Here is a 19,141-nt window from a genome sequence, read left to right as displayed (position 1 = left end):
CACGGTGAAACCCCGTCTTTACTAAAAAATACAAAAAACTAGCCGGGCGAGGTGGCGGGCGCCTGTAGTCCCAGCTACTTGGGAGGCTGAGGCAGGAGAATGGCCTGAACCCGGGAGGCAGAGCTTGCAGTAAGCTGTGATCCGGCCTCTGCACTCCAGCCTGGGCAACAGCGAGAGACTCCCTCTCAAAAAAAAAAAAAAAAAAAAGAACTGACCCCAACTTCCTGAAAAACAAGAAACCTTATCAAGCAACCCAGATGTCAGAGATGTTATCCATAAGGAAGCCAGTGGGAGCTTAGATATATATTGTTTAGCTCTGTGACTTTAGCTGTATGGGTTTGATTAAAAAACTAAGAGCAGGTGACTAAAAACAAGTGAGAGAAATTTCATTTGGCAGTCCTCAACAAGTTGACCCTCAGTTTCACTGGCTCAGCTGGGTTTCTTGCCTAGCATGGCCATAGGTCCTGTTGACAATTTGGTATCGTATCGCCACAAAGAATCTGTTCTTTCAGTCTTTTGGTCTGTGTGTGTATGTGTGTGTGTTTTCTCTCTCTTTTTTAAAGAATTTATTTTAAGCCTATTATACCACACAGTATGTTTTAAACACTAACTCCCTAATAAGATATAACTCCCTAATAAGATAAAGCAAAGACAAAAAAGTTCATCTTATTAGAAACAAGATATACCATCACTTACTGTCTTCAAACATTATTGCACTTTAATTTTCATAATTTGACAAAGCATTGATGAAACAATCTGCAGACTAGTTTTAACAAACAACACCTGTAAGCAGACATGACCATCCTAAATTGCTTATTAGGTATGAATTTTACAAACTACTTATATTTGCGGTAACGGTAGAGCTGGAGAGTATAGTGCCTTCTCCAAGCTGCCCAGCAAGAACCATCAGTATGGGGGAACTTACGACACTTTCCAAGGCCACGGCTCTTTCGGCCTGCAGCTGTCAGCCCACACATCTCCCTGTGTTTGTGGACTGGTTTGGTGATCGATTGGGTGTCAGGATTTCTTCTGATAACTTTGTGGAATAGATCAATGAGGATAACCTCAAAATATTTGTATGTAAAATCTTCACCAACCCAGTAAGAATTCAGGACTTTTAGAGCCCCACAGTTGTGTCCGACTCGCTCCTCTGCAATGGACTGAAGGCTTCAAGCAAACTTTAGCTGGTTAACACCATGATGGACAGGCTTGCTGTAAGTTGCACCCTTAGGAACTGGGCGTTTTCGGCCACCACGGCGAACGCGAATCCTATCTATAACATAACCTTGCTTGGCCTTGTAGCCCAGCTGGTGTGCTTTATCAGGCCAGGTGGGGCAGGGAGCCTGTGGAGAGCAGAGAGCTGGCGGTACTGCCAGCAGCGGACCCTCAGAAGAAAGCACATGACATCAGACTGCTTCTTCCTCCATTGCTCCTGGATGTACTTGTATGCACCCATTTTGGCTTACCTGATGGATGCTGCCAGACAGAAAGGAAAAAGCCTTACTCCCCCTGGTCTGTGTTTTAACATTAATGCTGATCAGTTGTTGCATTTAAACTGCAAAGGAGAGGGGATATAACGAGGCATGTCTAACCTCTCATACCATCATGTCTGGGAACTCAGTTTTAAGGTCTTTCTGGAGTCCCTTTGGCCAAAAAGAGGGTCTGTTCAATCAATGGAAGGGATTTAGGATGTTTAGTTTACCTAGCTATAGGAATTTAAGCAACATTTCCTATTTCTGCTTTTCTCCAAACGTCTCTCATTGTTCTCTCTCTCTCTTCCCCCACCTGCTTCCTGGTTTTTCTGCTTTCCAGCATATTGCCACTGCAACCAACCTGAGTTTATTTATTAAATGGCTAACCATAGAGTGTCTCTATGGTTAGCCATTTGTATTAGTCTGTTTTCGCACTGCTATAAAGAACTCCCTAAGACTGGGTAATTTGTAGAGGATAGGCATTTAACTGACAATTCTGCATGGCTGGGGAGGCCTCAGGAGACTTAGAATCATGGTGGAAGGCTAAAGGGAAGCAAGGCACATCTCACATGGTAGCAGGAGAGAAAAAGGGAGGGGGGAGCTGCCAAACACTGTTAAACCATCAGATCTCTTGAGAACTCACTATCACCAGAACAGCATGGGGGAAACTGCCCCCATGATCCAATCACCTCCCACCAGGTCCCTCCCTCGTCACGTGGGGGCTACAGGGATTACAACTGGAGATGAGATTTAGGTGGGGCCACAAAGCCAAACCATATCACCACTTAACAAGTAAACTCAAGTAAGTTGAGTTTACTCAATAGGATCTCTCTCTCCTTGCCATTTTCGAATGCCAGGGAAAGGAAAACTGGTGGGTCAAGATGGTGGCAGATGCTCCACAATCAACTACAACTAGAAAGGGCAGGGTCTCTTTGAACTAAGGTGGCTGCCAAGAGGGAAGAGGGAAGGAATGCTAGGAGATGGCTACAACACACCATACTTTCCAGTCTGTCCAGGTTAAAATTTGACTCAAGACTTAACCCGTGCTTCTCAACTTTAATCTTCATTCATATCACCTGGGCATCTTATTAACATGTTCTGATTCAGTAGGTCTATGGTAGGGCCTAACTTTCTACATTTCTTTTAACCTCAAATGACGTTGCTGGTCTATGGACCAGACTTTGAGTTGCAAGATGCCAGACTGTGAGCTACATTAAGAGTGAGGTCTTCACCTGTTGAGCTCGTGACTCCATCCTCAGCGCCCAGTGGGTGTCTGGCACAGCCTCTGAGCACAACATAAGGATAGTTATTAAAATGTTTTTCGTAGGACCTTATCCTCTCGTTAAGATAAAGGCTTAAATGAAGCCCGGCTTTTCCTCTAAGGCTTTTTCAAAAGTATTTTCTCTAGCTAACCACAGGGCATGGAGAAGCAAGGCAGGACTCTTTTGCTCCCCACTGCTACTTTCCGAATTACCCCTCCAATATCCTTATATAAAAACACTTCCTTTACTTTCCTGTTTGCCTTTAGCCCTTTTTTTTTTTTTTTTTTTTTTTGCAACAGGGTCTAGCTCTGTTGCCCAGGCTGGAGTGCAATGCCGCGATCTCAGCTCACTGCAAACTCCACCTCCTGGGTTCAAGTGATTCTCCTGCCTCAGCCCCCTGAGTAGCTGGGATTACAGGCGCCCGCCATCATGCCCAGCTAATTATTATATTTTTAGTAGAGACAGGGTTCCATTGTATTGGCCAGGCTGGTCTCAAACTCCTGACCTCGTGATCCACCCGCCTTGGCCTCCCAAAGTGCTGGGATTACAAGCGTGAGCCACCGCACTCAGCCTACCTTTAGCCCTTCTTAATGTCTTAATCTCTTGATTTCTGAGGCAGTCTCCTCATTCACTGAAGGCTTTGGGATCTAACCCACGGCCTTCCTTTCAGTGCCACGTTATCATAATCTTGGGTGACTTCAAGGCCATATACACTTGTACTTTCCAGAACTCCTTCCTTCCAGTGACCTTCACCTTCACCCCCCTTCAGCAGTGCTCTGCCGTGATCATAACACTTTGTCATATCGTAGACCTGTGAAGTATACCCCAAAATCCTACCTCCTCTCCTATCAGCCCTTTGACTTTAGCCAGACCTCCACTCAGCTATTCCATATTCTCATGAGCTATGTGCTCCCTTCTGGAAGGCTTCAATCCTTTTCTGTCTAGTCTATACCCCAAGAGACCAGCACTTTATTATCCAGTGGTCTTCTCTGATACTTGCCTTTTAAAATTCTAATTTTTGATCTCCACCTTTTCCGGTCCCATACCAGTGATTCTAAGCACCAAATGGAGAAAAGATGGATCATTCAGCAAATGATATTCATCTAACTAGGATCATTACCTGGAAAAAATAATGATGTTGGGTTCCTACTTCACACTTTGCACATAAATTACAGATAACATAAATGGCACTGCACACATAAATAACAGCTTAAACAAGACAAAAAATGTTAAAATCAGTAGGAGAAAAAGAGAGAAGTTATTTTATAATCTGCAAATGAGAGTGGAAGCTTTTTCACATGACCAACATGATACAAAATCCAGAAGCCATAAGAGATTGAGAAAATCAACTACATAAAAATTTAAAAATTCTGTAAACACTTTTTGTGAAACAAGTGACAGAGCTAACTTCATTTATATAAAGATCTGCTACAAATCAGTGAGACCAATGGCTCAGTAAAATATGGCCAAAGAATTTGAACAGTTCACAGAAAAGGAAATAGAAATGCTTCAAACATATGAAAAGATACTGTGGGTAGCATTTATATTAATACTAAGAGAAATGTGGATTAATACTATAATGAGGTATCATTTTTCTCCAAATTGGCAAAAATCAGAAAGGTTGGCCAGGCGCGGTGGCTCATGCCTATAATCTCAGCACTTTGGGAGGCTGAAGTGGGCAGATCGCTTGAGTCCAGGAATTTGAGACCAGCCTAGGCAACGTGGTGGAACCCCATCTCTACAAAAAAAATACAAAAATTAGCTGGCTGTGATGGTGTGCGCCTGTAGTCCAGCTACTTGGGGGTGCTGAGGCAGGAGGATCGCATGAACCCGGGAGGTCAAGGCTGCAGTGAGCTGTGACTGCACCACTGCATGCATGCCAGCCTGGGTGACAAAGTGAGACCCTGTCTCAAAAAAATAATAAATGAAATAAAATTGAAACAGCTTGATAACATACTGTGTTGGAAGAAGTGGGGGAACAGGCACAGTTTACACAACATTGAGGGGGGAATGAGTTGTTACAACTTTCATGGAGGCAGTTTGGCCAGAACTATAATTTTAAATAAGCATAACTTTCTCCTAGCAATTGCTGAAATTAGGCTCAAAAACATTCATGGTAGAAAAAGGTTGGAAACAATGTTAACCAATAAATTACTGATTAAAATCATGCTATATATCTACATTGAAATACTTGTGCAGAAGAAAAGAGCTTTATATGTGCTGATATGAAAATATCCTCAAGTGAAAAAAGCAAGGTGTTGGTATGCTACCATTTGAGGCATTGACAAAGGTATCAGTGGGAAGGAATGTGCTATTCAATAAATTACAAAATTATCCATATGAAAAAAAAGTAAACGTAGCTTATACCATTCACAAATATCAATGCCAGAGAAATTAATGACCTAAGGAGGAGGCAACATTTTTAAATGCCAAAAGAAAATACAGAAGAGTGTCTTTATGATTTCAAGTGGGAGAAAATTTTTAGATAAAGAGCACATACCATCAAGGAAAAGATTTGACACATTAAAATGTAAACAAGTATACCATTAAAAAGTTGAAAAGATAATCCAACAGACTGGGTTATCTGAAAAGAGAAAACTGAAAAAAATTGAAGCCATTCTGAATGGCTTCAATTCAGCATGTGTAATTCAGCAATTACACATAAATTCAGGATGTGTAATTACCTCCTACACATCAAAAAGAAAAAAACCAATAGAAAAAAAATGGGTAAAGCTTTTTAAAGGGGGGGAAAGAATGGTACACAAACTATGCAAATCAATCAAGGTAACGTTTTATACCCATTAGACTGGCAAAATTAGAAAGTATGATGACTGGGCCGCGCGCGGTGGCTCACACCTGTAATTCCAGCGCTTTGGGAGGCCGAGGCAGGCGGTTCACGAGGGTAAGAGATTGAGACCATCCTGGCCAACGTGGTGAAACCGTGTCTCTAAAAATACAAAAATTAGCTGGACATGGTGGCATATGCCTGTAGTCCCAGCTACCGGGGAGGCTAAGGCAAGAGAATCATTTGAACCCAGGAGGTGGAGGTTGCGGTGAGCCGAGATCACGCCACTGCACTCCAGCCTGGCAACAGAGCGAGACTCCATCTAAAAAAAAAAAAATTAGCCCAGCATGGTGGTGTGTGCCTGTAGTCCCAGCTACTCGGGAGGCTGAGGCAGGAGAATCGCTTGAACCTGGGAGGTGTAGGTTGCAGTGAGCCGAGATCGCGCCACTGCACTCCAGCCTCGCAACAGACCGAGACTCCATCTAAAAAAAAAAAAAGGCCAGGGGCGCATCCCAGTTGCAAAGTTTTTTAAGAACAAGATATTTGAAGTATCCCTCCATGGATCAGTTATGGGAATTCCCAGTAATGGGAAACATATATTTTACAACCAAGATGTGTGTCAAATACCAACTTAACCAGGTGGTCAAGCTTAATATAATTGGACACAATGATATGCACCTCCTCCTGATGTGATCCACCGAAGGCACAAATCAACTGTACAAGTGTGGTATTCTGGCCACAAGTGTTTAACCTGAGTCTAATCAAAAGAAAACAAATTGTAGGACCTTTTCCAAAACAGCTAAAAAATGTGAGTTATAGGCCGGGCACGGTGGCTCAAGCCTGTAATCCCAGCACTTTGGGAGGCCCAGGCGGGTGGATCACGAGGTCGGGAGATCGAGACCATACTGGCTAATATGGTGAAACCCCGTCTCTACTAAAAAATACAAAAAAACTAGCCGGCGGAGGTGGCGGGCGCCTGTAGTCCCAGCTACTCAGGAGGCTGAGGCAGGAGAATGGCGTAAACCCGGGAGGCAGAGCTTGCAGTGAGCTGAGATCCGGCCACTGCACTCCAGCCTGGGCGACAGAGTGAGACTCCGTCTCAAAAAAAAAAAAAAAAAAAAGATGTGAGTTATAAAAGCCTCCCATCCTCCGAAAAGCCAGGGAACCGTTTTAGAATAAAAATTGACTAAAGAGATAGCTAAATATTGGGCCGAGTGTGGTGGCTCATGCCTGTAATCCTAGCACTTTGGGAAGCCGAGGTGGGCAGATCACTTGAGGTCAGGAGTTGGAGAGCAGACTGGCCAACACCGTGAAACCCGTCTCTACTAAAACAAATACAAAAATAGGCTGGGTATGGTGGTGCCCTCCTATAATCCCGGCCACTCAGGAGGCTGAGGCACTAGAATCACTTGAACACGGGAAGCAAAGGTGGCAGTGAGCCAAGATCGAGCCACTGTACTCCAGCCTGGGCAACAGAGCAAGACTCTGTCTCAAAAAATAAAACAAAACAAAAAAAGAGATAACTAAATATAATGTGTGATTCTTTTTTTTTTTTTTTGAGACGGACTGGTGTGATCTCGGGTCACTGCAAGCTCCGCCCCCAGGTTCACGCCATTCTCCTGCCTCAGCCTCCCAAGTAGTTGGGACTACAGGCACCTGCCACCACGCCCGGCTAATTTTTTGTATTTTTAGTAGAAACGGGGTTTCACCATGTTAGCCAGGATGGTCTTGATCTCCTGACCTCGTGATCCGCCCGCCTTGGCCTCCCAGAGTGCTGGGATTACAGGCGTGAGCCACCGCGCCCGGCCAATGTGTGATTCTTAATTGGATCCCGGTCAAAAAAAAAAGTTATCAAGTGCATTTTTGGAACACTTGAGGAAATTTTAATGGACAGATTAGATATTTTTATTGTATTTTATTGTCAAATTTCTTGGATATGATAATGGTGTTGTGGTTAGGAAGGAAAATATCCTTGTTCTCACTTGCTAAAATAGGGATAAAGTGTCATAATGTCTACAATTTAGGGAAGAAAACTAGTGTATATACACAAAAAAACAAAGCAAGTGTGCAAACTGTTGACAACTGGTGAATCTAGGTGAAAACTGTATGGGTTCATGGTACTTTTCTTCCAACTCTTTTGAAGATTTAAAATTGTTCATAATAATTGGGAAGGCCGGGTCACACCTGTGATCCCAGCACTTTAGGAGGTGGAGGCAGGCAGATCACCAGAGGTCAAAGAGTTTGAGAACAGCCTGGCAAACAAGGTGAAACCCCGTCTCCACTAAAAATACAAAAACTAGCCGGGCATAGTGGCGGGCGCCGGTAATCTCTGCTACTTGGGAGGCTGAGTGAGGAGAATCACTTGAACCCGCAGGCGGAGGTTGCAGTGATCTCAGATTGTGCCACTGCACTCTAGCCTGGGTGACAGAGCAAGACTTAGTCTCAAAAAATAATAATAAAATAAATAAATAAGTTGAGAAAACACTAGACAAATTTTTTTTTTTTTTTTTTGAGACAGAGTCTGGCTCTGCTGCCCAGGCTGGAGTGCAGTGGCCGGATCTCAGCTCACTGCAAGCTCCGCCCCCCGGGTTCCCGCCATTCTCCTGCCTCAGCCTCCCGAGTAGCTGGGACTACAGGCGCCTGCCACCTCGCCCGGCTAATTTTTTGTATTTTTTTAGTAGAGACGGGGTTTCACCGTGTTAGCCAGGATGGTCTCGATCTCCTGACCTCGTGATCCGCCCGTCTCGGCCTCCCAAAGTGCTGGGATTACAGGCTTGAGCCACCGCGCCCGGCCTTAGACAAATACTTAGAAAAGGTTATGTTGTATATTAACAGCTGTTAAAGCTCAGATAAAGTTCAGACATAATTTTTATATTACCAACTGACCAAGACTACAGTAGTAATGACTGGGAAGAGTGTGTACCTCTTTTTAATTTTCTAACCCACCAAACTGATTCACTCAGTAAAAATGACATATTTAAATCCTACATGTGTTTAAAATTTAAATGTAGCTTTTAAAAACAAACTATCCAACACCTGGTTTTATCCTCTTTGCTTGCTTCGCTGAAAAGTGCGTGCTGCACCTGGCGCCCTCTCTGCATGCCCCAGGTAACAGAATGCAGAGGTCAGGCTGAATGTCAGCCTCTCCCCGCTGTGTCACACAAACATTTCTGGTCAGCAGCATCATGCAGCTGCAGGCCTGCCCGCCACTCCCTCCCACACACTTCTCCACTGCCCCAGATTCTGATCCACAGTCAGTGGTAATTTGGGACAAAATGGTAAGAAAACAATATGAAACGTAGTAAATCCAAAATCTTTATTTTTTTAAGACTATAGTCTTATAGTAAAGGGAGGAAGCCTTAACTTGCAAGACAATTCTTGTACAAGTATCTGTACAACATACTTTTTATTTCTATAGAATGGAATCAAACCCAGACAGAGACTACAGAATGTATACTAGAAATTAGCAAATGCCAGGAATGGAGCAGGAAAAAGACAAGTGAGGCATAAACACACAAAACCCTTCACTGGGATCTGTTGACCGCAGCCAGAACCAGGGCTGGATCACACAATGGAGGCAGCTACCAGGGCCACAGGAAGGGAAGTAGCTGGGGCAGGGAAAGGCCCACACTGGGATACGGGGTTTAGCACCAGGTAAATTACTCTTGGTATTTACATACAAAATCAGTTGGCTCTATTTCTTAGACATACACACAGAAAGGAAGATTTGATCATTACTTTATGAATCTGTTATTTTGCAATACTGGTATTATTAAGAAATAGGGACAATTCACTCAGATTCAAATTTCAGTAGCAGGAAATAAATATCAAAATACCATCATTGGCCCTCAATACAAAACCTCTACAACACCCAATATTACCCTCCCTGCCCATCCCCAAAGGATCACTCCCTGGTGGCTGCCACTTCACTGCTGCCATCTCCAATACATACCACAGGTGTCATGCAGCCCTCCTTAAGGCTGGCACCGTAGGCTTAAACAACTGGCTGAGAACCAGGAGTGAAACACGCCAAAGGCTCTGTACTGCAAACACGACCCCTCTTTTTTTTACACTACAAACTTCTTTAAGGATCTGGTCACTCAATTGGAGTGATAAATAGCTTTTTAGAAAAAGAGGAAAAAGTCCTTAAAAAGGAGAAAGTGTAAATCTGATTACTCCAAACCAGTCATCTTTTTTTTTTCTTTGAGATGGAATCTTGCTCTGTCACCCAGGCTGGAGTACAGTGGTGCAATCTCGACTCACTGCAACCTCTGCCTCCCGGGTCCAGGCGATTCTCCTGCCTCAGCCTCCCGAGTAGCTGGGATTACAGGTGTGTACCACCACGTCCAGCTAACTTTTGCATTTTTCAGTAGAGACCAGCCAGGCTGGTCTCGAACTCCTGACCTCAGGTGATCTGCCCGCCTCTGCCTCCCAAAGTGCTGGGATTACAGGTGTGAGCCACCGCACCCGGCCCAGTCATCTTCTTAAAGTAGAGCAGTTCACAGATTCTCAAAGTCTATTAAACAGAGGTGAGCGTGGACCTGGAGGCAGCCTCGGGGGGGGCGGGGGCAGGTTGTTATGCCCAGACCGTTTATTCCCCGAAGAAGACCACCAGAGTCCAGAGTCAAAGCTAAGCAGCAAGGATCTTTATTACAGGTTCGAACCTGGAACTCTCCCTCGCTCGTGAAACGAGACGGGCAGGAGAGCTCCCCCACTGAGCTCCGAGCAGTGTTATATAGTCTAAGAAAAGTGGTCATAGAGTTATTATACAAATCAGATATATGATTGGCTAGTGTTTGAACAAGGCGTTTTGGCTAACTATGATTGGTTCCCGCCATTTCTGATATTTCGGTTCAACCTTTGAGGCGGGAGAGCAGGTTTATGGCAGCAAGAGTTTATCTTACTTAAACACGTCTTGTGACCTTGCCTCAGAACTTACAAAATCTCTGGTACGTGCAGAAAAACAGGTACTCACAGAACTTACGAAATCTCTGGTATGTGCAAAACAAAATCTCTGGTACGTGCAGAAAAACAGGTACTCACAGAACTTACAAAATCTCTGGTATGTGCAAAAATTAGAGAGTAGAACAAAGGGTGTAGCGGGGGAGTGGGTACACATCTATCTTTGTGTCCTTTCAAGGTGTCCTCCAGGCAAGTGCCTGGCAGGGCTGGAGGTGCTGGTGGAGTGGGCTGGACACTGTGCTCAGAGGTCAGGCTGGTTATCTGTCCTCTACAGAAAAAGCTGCCAAGCTAGGGTGTTTTGGTCTAAAAATTATTGGTGGGGACAGGGAATCCCTGAAGGGAATACGTTTGTTTGTTAAAAAAACAAAAACAAAAACAGTTATAGTGGAAATGGGAAAGGAGCACAAAAGCTTTTTTGGGGGGATGGGGTAGGGAGGGGGACAGACTCTTGCTCTGTTGCCCAGGCTGGAGTGCAGTGTTGCCATCTAGGCTCACTGCAACCTCCATATCCTGGGCTCAAGCAATTATCCTGCCTCAGCCTCCCGAGTAGCCAGGATTACAGGCGTGCGCCACCAGGCCAGGCTAATTTTTGTAATTTTAGTAGAGACGGGGTTTCACCATGTTGGCCAGGCTGGTCCCGAACTCCTGACTTCAAGTGATCTGCCCGCCTCAGCCTCCCAAAGTGTTGGGATTACAGGCGTGAGCCACTGCGCCACGCCCCGAGAGCTTTTCCATAAACATGTAAAAAACATTTTTAAGGGAGAAAGAGAAAAATAGTCTCTGAAATGATTCTGAGGAAATGGAAAGAAGGATGATGGAAACAGTCTTCATTGCTGGTCTGCCCTGAGTAACTCAGCTGGCCTCCATCTGGAGTTTCTTCCTACTTCAGGGCTCTTCATGCTCCAACTCTGAGCTGGAGTCGGAGCTCCCATCAAAGGCAGAGGTGGTGCTGCCCTTGGCATTGGTGTAGAGGATGCTGTCTGAGGAGGGATAGTTGGCCTGTGGCTGGGCACTTGACCTCCCCTTCAGTGCACGGACTTCCTGCTTCAGAAGAGCATTCTACCGCTGAGGTCATCGATTTCTCACTGGCGTGTGGTTTTTCCCTCCACATATGCTGGATATACTCTATGGCTTTGTCTAGGATTTGGGCCCCGGATGCCTTCTCTCCTTGGAGTATTGGGACTGAGTCCCACAAACTGAAAGCTGCCTTTGATGTGGTCCCTACGATTTCATTCCAGTGCATCATGATGTGTGGGGAAAAGAAAGAGAGATCAGCCTGTTACTGTGTCTATATAGAAAGAAGTAGACATAAGAGACTCCATTTTGTTCTGTATTTGAGATGCTGTTCATCTGTGACCCTACCCCCAACCTTGTCCTTGCAAGAGACATGTGCTGTGGTGACTCAAGGTTTAAAGGATTTTGGGCTGTGCAGGATGTGCTTTGTTAAACAAGTGCCTGAAGGCAGCTTGCTGGTTAAAAGTCATCACCATTCTCTTAATCTCAAGTACCCAGGGACACGTACACTGCCAAAGGTCGCAGGGACCTCTGCCTAGGAAAGCTAGGTATTCTCCAAGGTTTCTCCCCATGTGATAGTCTGAAATATGGCCTCGTGGGAAGGGAAAGACCTGATCGTCCCCCAGCCTGATACCTGTGAAGGGTCTGTGCTGAGGAGGACTAGTACTAGAGGAAAGAAGGCCTCTTGGTGGTTGTTGGCAGTTGAGACAGAGAAAAGCATCTGTCTCCTGCCAGTCCCTGGGCAATGGAATATCTCAGTGTAAAACCCGATTGTATGTTCTGTTTACTGAGAAAGGAGAAAACCGCCTTAGGGCGAAAGGTGGGACTTGCTAGCGCAATGCTGCTCTTTATGCACTAAAAAGGTTTATGAAGATGTCTGCATATGCATATCAAGGCACAGCACTTTTCCTTAAACTTATTCATGTCACAGAGATCTTTATTCATATGTCTTACTGCTGACCTTCTCCCTACGATGATTCTATTATCCTGCCACTTCCCTTTTTTCTAAGATGGTAAAGATAATTATCAAATAAATACTAAGGGAACTCAGAGACCGGTGCCGGCGTGGGTCCTCTGTATGCTGAGCGCCGGTCCCCTGGGACCACTTTTTCTTTCTCTATACTTTGTCTCTGTGTCTCATTTCTTTTCTCAAGTCTCTCTTTCCACCTAACGAGAAACACCCACAGGTGTGGAGGGGCAGGCCACCCCTTCATCGATGGGCCCATTTGTCAGCCGCAGATTGAAATCTCTGTTGTAGCTTGTCACTCTCCACCTCGATGTCATCATTATCACTCATTTCCTACAACTCAGGGAGCAGCTACTGCAGCAGCAGCAGCCAGGGAGGCAGAGGGATAGAGGAATCTGAGGAAGTCACTGACAAGAAGCAGCAGAGTTCCCCTGCCTACATACACACACTCACTTGCTCTCACGCACACAAAACATGGGCAAGAACCACCTCCTCACTCCCAAAATCTCAGTTCTAAATTTAGCTATATGTCTTATCTGTTAAGAAGGCTTCGTACTTCAGAAGTTTATAAAACGCTTTGATTTCACGCCCAGGCTCTTTGCTAATTATTTCTAGGTTCATGCCTGTGCTCCAGATGATAAGAGATAATCATATACGTGACCAGCAGAGCAATATGCACTGACTACATTATGGATCCATTTATTTATTCTTTCACATCCAGGACTTCTATTTATCAACAGAATGTTTTCCAGCTAATGTTTATATCTGGTGGGCAGTAAATTAATTACAAAATATAACATTGACAAAGCCTTTATATTTTTCTGACAGCATAACTTTCTCTAAGATAAAGCTGTTTTAAAAAGATGCTTGAAGGCCAGGTGCAGTGGTTCACGTCTGTAATCCCAGCACTTTGGGAGGCTGAGGCGGGCAGATCACTTGAGGCCAGTAGTTTGAGATCAGCCTGGCCAACATGGTGAAACCCCATCTCTACTAAAAATACATTAGCCGGGCATGGTAGCACACGCCTGTAATCCAGCGAGAGGCGGAGGTCGCAATGAGCCACGATCATGCCACTGCACTCCAGCCTGGGTGACAGAGTAAGACCCTGTCTCCAAAAAAAAAAAAAACAAAACCAAAAACCCAAAACCCAAAACCAATGCTTGGAAGCCACAGTTTTATTGTAAGCATTTAAAAACAACAACACTAGGCCGGGCGCAGAGGCTCACACCTGTAATCCCAGCACTTTGGGAGGCCAAGGTGGGCGAATCACAAGGTCAGGAGATTGAGACCATCCTGGCCAACATGGTGAAAACCCATCTCTACTACAAATACAAAAATTAGCTGGGTGTGGTGGCAGGCGCCTGGAGTCCCAGCTACTCGGGAGGCTGAGGCAAGAGAATCGCTTGAACCTGGGAGGTAGAGGTTGCAGTGAGCCGAGATCATGCCACTGGACTCCAGCCTGGGTGACAGAGCGAGACTCTGTCTCAAAAACAAAACACAACACTATAACACTATAGAATAAGTATCAATTTTATTCTATAGTGTTATAGTGTTTATTCTGTTACTACATGAAAGTGAGGACTTTCTCCTCTCAGCAGTCTCTCTTAAGTATTAGGCTGAAATAATTGTTGGCTGGAAAAGGAAATTTGCAGTTTCAGATGATGTAGTTACTTGAACATGAAAACAACTGGGTAAGAAATAGAGTGGTGATCATGTAAATGTTTTGTCCTAGTGATAGCCATCATATTAATTATATGAGAAATATTGGCAGATGATTAATTTGAGAAATTTCACAATCATTTCTAAGGAACAAATGCAAATTACTGTAGAGTCAGCTCTCCATATCCCCAGGTTCAACATCTGCAGATTCAACCAACCACAGATCACAAATATTTGGGGGAAAAAAAACAATATAACAGTAAAAAATAATACAAATGTAAAAACATAGTATAACCACTATTTATATAGAATTTACATTGTATTAGGTATTATAAGCAATCTAGAAATGACTTAAAGTATACAAGAAGATGTATCTATATTATATGCAAACACTATGCCATTTTATATAAGGAACATGCATACCAAAACATAGGTTTTGGTATCCGTGGGAGCCCTGGAACCAGTACTCACCAGATATCAAGGGACAATTGTATTGTCAACTTACATGCAAAAAAGAAAAAAAACCGCAAAACCTAAATAATTTTAGGAAAAAGCTTAACTTTTTCAGACATTTTCACAGTATTGAGTACACCATTCTATAAGAACATGGCTATAGTTTAGTAACCCTGAATATTGTAATAGTGCAATGTAGCTACAAAGGGTAAAAAAATAAGAATTTTCAGACTATGCCTTTAATTTGGCATTCAGAATAATATCTCTATGGGAAAATCACCACTGTTGAAGGTTTATTTGTCAGATTCCTGATAATACTGATCATTTTCTAGATAAAAGATCAAAAGATTAACCATACATTTGTTTTGTTTTTTTAAAAAGTATTTATTTTTTACTAGTGAGGATGGAACTAGGCAAAGTTTACAGAAAAGATGTCCATATACAAAGAAAGAAATAGCAAAATATTTTTGGTCATAATTTAGAAAGAAATTAATCTATAAAACGGAGACAGTTCTCCCCAATTCATCTCTCTCATAGAAGAGCGTAAGCACAGGCTCTCAGTTCCTTGATATCCTCAAGAGGCCACGGATACGTCTGACAAGAGCCTGTATGAAACTATATCGAGATCGAACTTTTGAATATAATCCTTCAATGTCCAGGAGTTTCTTTTGTAATGATTCTCCAAAAGCACTGATTGCATCAGCCTGAAGCTAGAGGGGACACAAAAGACATTTTGTTAAAATTGTTGTCTCAAATATTCCTTTTATTCTAAGTCTTCCAATTTAAAACACCTTAGAATTTTTGTAACGTGGTTCTTTCAATGTAAAATACTTTTGAATTTTTGTAATGTGCTACTAAATTAACTAAACATTCACATTTTCGACCTTAGAATTTTTTGGTTTAATTCTCATGTTTTTCCTGCTTTCTTTTCTTGTATACATTTAAAAACCTGCTTTAAATAGCAATGAATGTTGATGCTGATGCTGATATACTAACATACAAACAAAAACATTTCCTAAAGGGCCATACAAGAAGTCAGTAAGACTGGGAGGGAGGGAGGGAGGGAAGGACGATGCGGGGAAGGAAGGGAGGGAGGGTAGGTGGGAAAGAAGCTTTTACTTTTTATTTCATTTTGCATTTTTTAAAAACCAACTTGCATGCTTTTGTTTTTTAAAAATATTCATGTGCGGATAAACCTGGTATATGCTTTAGAATTCATATATATTCTAGAATGCATATGTAGTTTCAGATGGATCTTTTTGATGTTATACTAAAAGACTAAAATTAAGTACAAAATCAGATGAATCTACCTGTTTTCAGTTTTGCATTAAAATCACAGTACAAAGTGAGATTATTAATCCTGCATTTTTTTTTCTAGCTTTTTTACAAAGCAGTCTAAATGAAATAGTAACAGTTATTACTTCAAAATATATTTATTTTTGTTGTCCTAGCTACTCAGGATGATGAGGCAGGAGAATCACTTGAGCCCAGGGGGTTGAGGCTGCAGTGAACTGTGGTCACACCACTGCACGAGAGAGCACCTGGTAACGGAGTAAGACCTTGTCTCTTAGACAAAACAAACAACAAACCTCTGAATATCTTTGGCTAATTTTGCACATGGCCTCAATTAACACTAGTTCTCCTAAACAAGCCTAGCCACAAAATTCCTTTTATTTCCTATTATTCACTAAAGAGCGAATGTAGTCCGGATTAGGATGGGAGCGTGGTATCCATGACATCTAGCAAGGTGTGCTTTGGAGGTTGCTGTAACTGCACCTTTCATTCCCAACCTTGTTTTAAGAAAAATAGCAAAAAGAAGGATTAGGGAGGAGCAGAGGCTTTATCAAATCACGGCTAAGGACATGCAGATGGCTAGTAGAGGATCTAGCTGTAATTCATTTTCCCTAACATCACACACCCTGATACCTGCTTTGTTAGAAACATAACTTTGCTATTAGTTCAATACGAGGTTTTCATTGTAATTGTTTTTGGCATGCTCTTCATTCATTCCAACACTACTGATCAACAGGTTAGTAAGAGCACAGTGTTGTGTACTATGGTCTACTACAGCGCAATTTGTATTGGCTGCTCTCAATCTCACCATTAAATGATTTCCTGAAAAGTAAGTGCTGAGTGATACTTTGTACCTAAAAAGTTCTACAAAGCTAATCAAAAGATACCAGGAGTTTCCAGATCTTAATGCCTACCAATCACAGAACACTTACCATGTTCTAGGTACAACATTAGCAGCTTCACATACATGAAACCTCACTTAATTCTGACAAAATCCTTTGAGGTTGAATCATCCCTCCTATTTCTTAAATGAAGAAATTGAGGCTCGGAAGTTAAGTAAGTTGTTCAAAGTCACATAGCTATTAAAATGGTCAAGCTAGAGTTCAAACCAGGTCTCTATAAGCAACCCTGAAAATCATAATCTTATGAACATACCAGGCTTTTCCTTTTACTTACTTACATTCATTCATTTATTTATTTATTGGAGACAAGGTCTTGCTTCACTCTTTCATTCATTTATTGGAGACAAGATCTTGCTCTGTTGCCCAGGCTGGAGTGCAGTGGTGCGATCACAGCTCACTGCAGCCTCAATCTCCCAGGCTCAGGTGATTCTCCCACCTCAGCCTCCCAGGTAGCTGTGACTATAGGTGCATGCCACCACAGTATGCCAATTTTTTTTTTTTTTAAGAGACAGGGTCTCACTATGTTGCCCAGGCTGGTCTCGAACTCCTGGGCTCAAGCAATCCTCCCATCTTGGCCTCCCAAAATGCTGGGATTACAAGTGTGCACCATCACATCTAGCCCTTTTACTTTAATAAAGAAAAATAAAAGAATATAAGAATAGAACGTTACCTGGTCTAAATCATGTTGGCTCACTATAGCCAGCCCACTTCTAAAATCTAGATTGGTTTCTGAGGCGAAGGAATCTAGAGATAAAAGAACAGAGTCATACCGGCTGTGCAAGTACACATCTACCACACAGTGGAGGACCTGATGACAATGAACAATAACAATAGTACCATGAAAAACATGGCTCAAGATTGGGAACTCAATTTTCAACTTTTAGCAAATGGAAGCCCCTAGAAAGCATTTCACTGGTCCAGACCAGGGTTCTCAGCTCTTCTCTATTTCTTTCCACCTAAGGGATCCAATACATGCCCATCAGTCACAGAGACCCACTCTAGCAATAAGAGTCAGCATAATAGCAGACCTACTCCATTCTTCTAGAGCTGGGTCAGTCCCTAACCGCAGCAAGAAGCTGAGGAACAGCTGATGAGCAGGCTCTAGAATATTCTTATGCTCAGTACAATGTCCCGTGAACAGAAAGTAAAATGCAAGAAATAGCTACGTCTAGTGACTAAGCAGCTCTTGATTCACCCAATTCACTCTAAGTAATCTGGAAACATAAATAAATAAAAACGTTACTAGCTTTTCAAGGCACAAATAGGTATTTATGGCTCATTAATTTTTAGCAGAAAGTTTACCTTGCAGTCTTCTGCTTTTAAACAAGGTTCTCGAGGCAAATAAGGAATCTTGAGAATCCGTGGGCATGCAATGTAACAAGTAATACTCCAGATGGCGCCAAAGAATAAACAGGCAGGTCTCTATGATAACTGTATCAGAGCTCAGAGTAAAGGAACATAATCTCATCAAATATTTTTTACAAACCAGTTTCTGAGGAGGAGAAAAAAGGAGAGACTGCACTCACTTAATGAGGTAGCCACAGCCTCAGTCTGACAGACAGGGTCCCAATGAAGGCTCCTCAAGAGGAAGCAGCAAGGTGTGCTGAGGAAGGAGGTGGGGGTCCTGTGCCAGCAGTCTCATGTCCCTACCTTCTTCCCTGACAGAAAGTGCCCATGTATATTATCAGTATTACCAGCTACTCTAAAAGATAAGAACAAAAAAGTACAATTTGGAAACACATTAGGCATTTACTGGGAAAAAATTAAGTTTATATCTCCTTCCACCTGGTTTTGGTGCCCAAATAATGAGAGAATAAGTGAAGAGTTCCTACATTTCAAGGTCATCACTCAAGTGCATGATTTCATAAAGGATACAAGAACAAAGGGAAAGCAGTTTAGCTCGATTGTTGATCACCTTCACCAAGCGCCGTCTTGCTAGAACATATTTCTGGGCAGTGGAGATTTTATCAACACCAGCAGGCATCACAGACTGACACAACTAGAAGAAACAAACGTGGTTATTAGAATGACATCAACTGGAACAAAATTTTTAATGAAAAACTACTATCAGCAGGTCACCGTGGTAAATGCTGTGGAAACACTCGAATTTAAACATCCTTGCAGATAAGAGTTTTTTATCTAAGAAGCTAGCAATTTTAAAAAATTAGAGCCAAAGAAGCAAATTCACAAATGAACATTTATCTGCTGCATTTTGAAAAAGTCTGTCCCTGAAACACAGTCAGGGTTGCTGATGAAACCCTGAATTTCCTGTCACATTAAAACAAAGCAAGACAAAACGATAGGTTTTTCAAGCAGTAGCTATAACAATCCCATGGAGAATTTCTAACAGTTGTCAGGTATCTCCTGCAAAA

At 42.8% G+C, this 19,141-nt stretch overlaps 1 protein-coding gene and 2 pseudogenes across 2 annotated transcripts in view; all 3 read right to left on the bottom strand.

Annotated features, from left to right (window-relative positions):
- Positions 1-840: 840 nt before the first annotated feature.
- On the bottom strand, positions 841-1,456 carry LOC112621131 (annotated as a pseudogene).
- A 9,877-nt stretch (positions 1,457-11,333) lies between these two features.
- LOC112621458 lies at positions 11,334-12,792 on the bottom strand (annotated as a pseudogene).
- A 2,145-nt stretch (positions 12,793-14,937) lies between these two features.
- NUP205 (nucleoporin 205) overlaps positions 14,938-19,141 on the bottom strand; it is a 92,732-nt gene continuing 88,528 nt past the window's right edge. For both annotated transcript variants that reach the window (XM_025379843.1, XM_025379842.1), the window contains exons 40-43: positions 18,645-18,768; positions 18,072-18,200; positions 17,440-17,513; positions 14,938-15,284 (exon numbers count right to left, since the gene is read on the bottom strand). In XM_025379843.1, coding sequence (XP_025235628.1) covers positions 15,132-15,284; positions 17,440-17,513; positions 18,072-18,200; positions 18,645-18,768 — 480 coding nt within the window. In that variant the 3' untranslated portion in view covers positions 14,938-15,131. The remainder of the gene's footprint in view (positions 15,285-17,439; positions 17,514-18,071; positions 18,201-18,644; positions 18,769-19,141) is intronic.

This window comes from Theropithecus gelada, chromosome 3 (assembly GCF_003255815.1).
Source record: "Theropithecus gelada isolate Dixy chromosome 3, Tgel_1.0, whole genome shotgun sequence".
NCBI lineage: Eukaryota > Metazoa > Chordata > Mammalia > Primates > Cercopithecidae > Theropithecus > Theropithecus gelada.
This window is presented reverse-complemented; position numbering and strand designations above follow the sequence as displayed.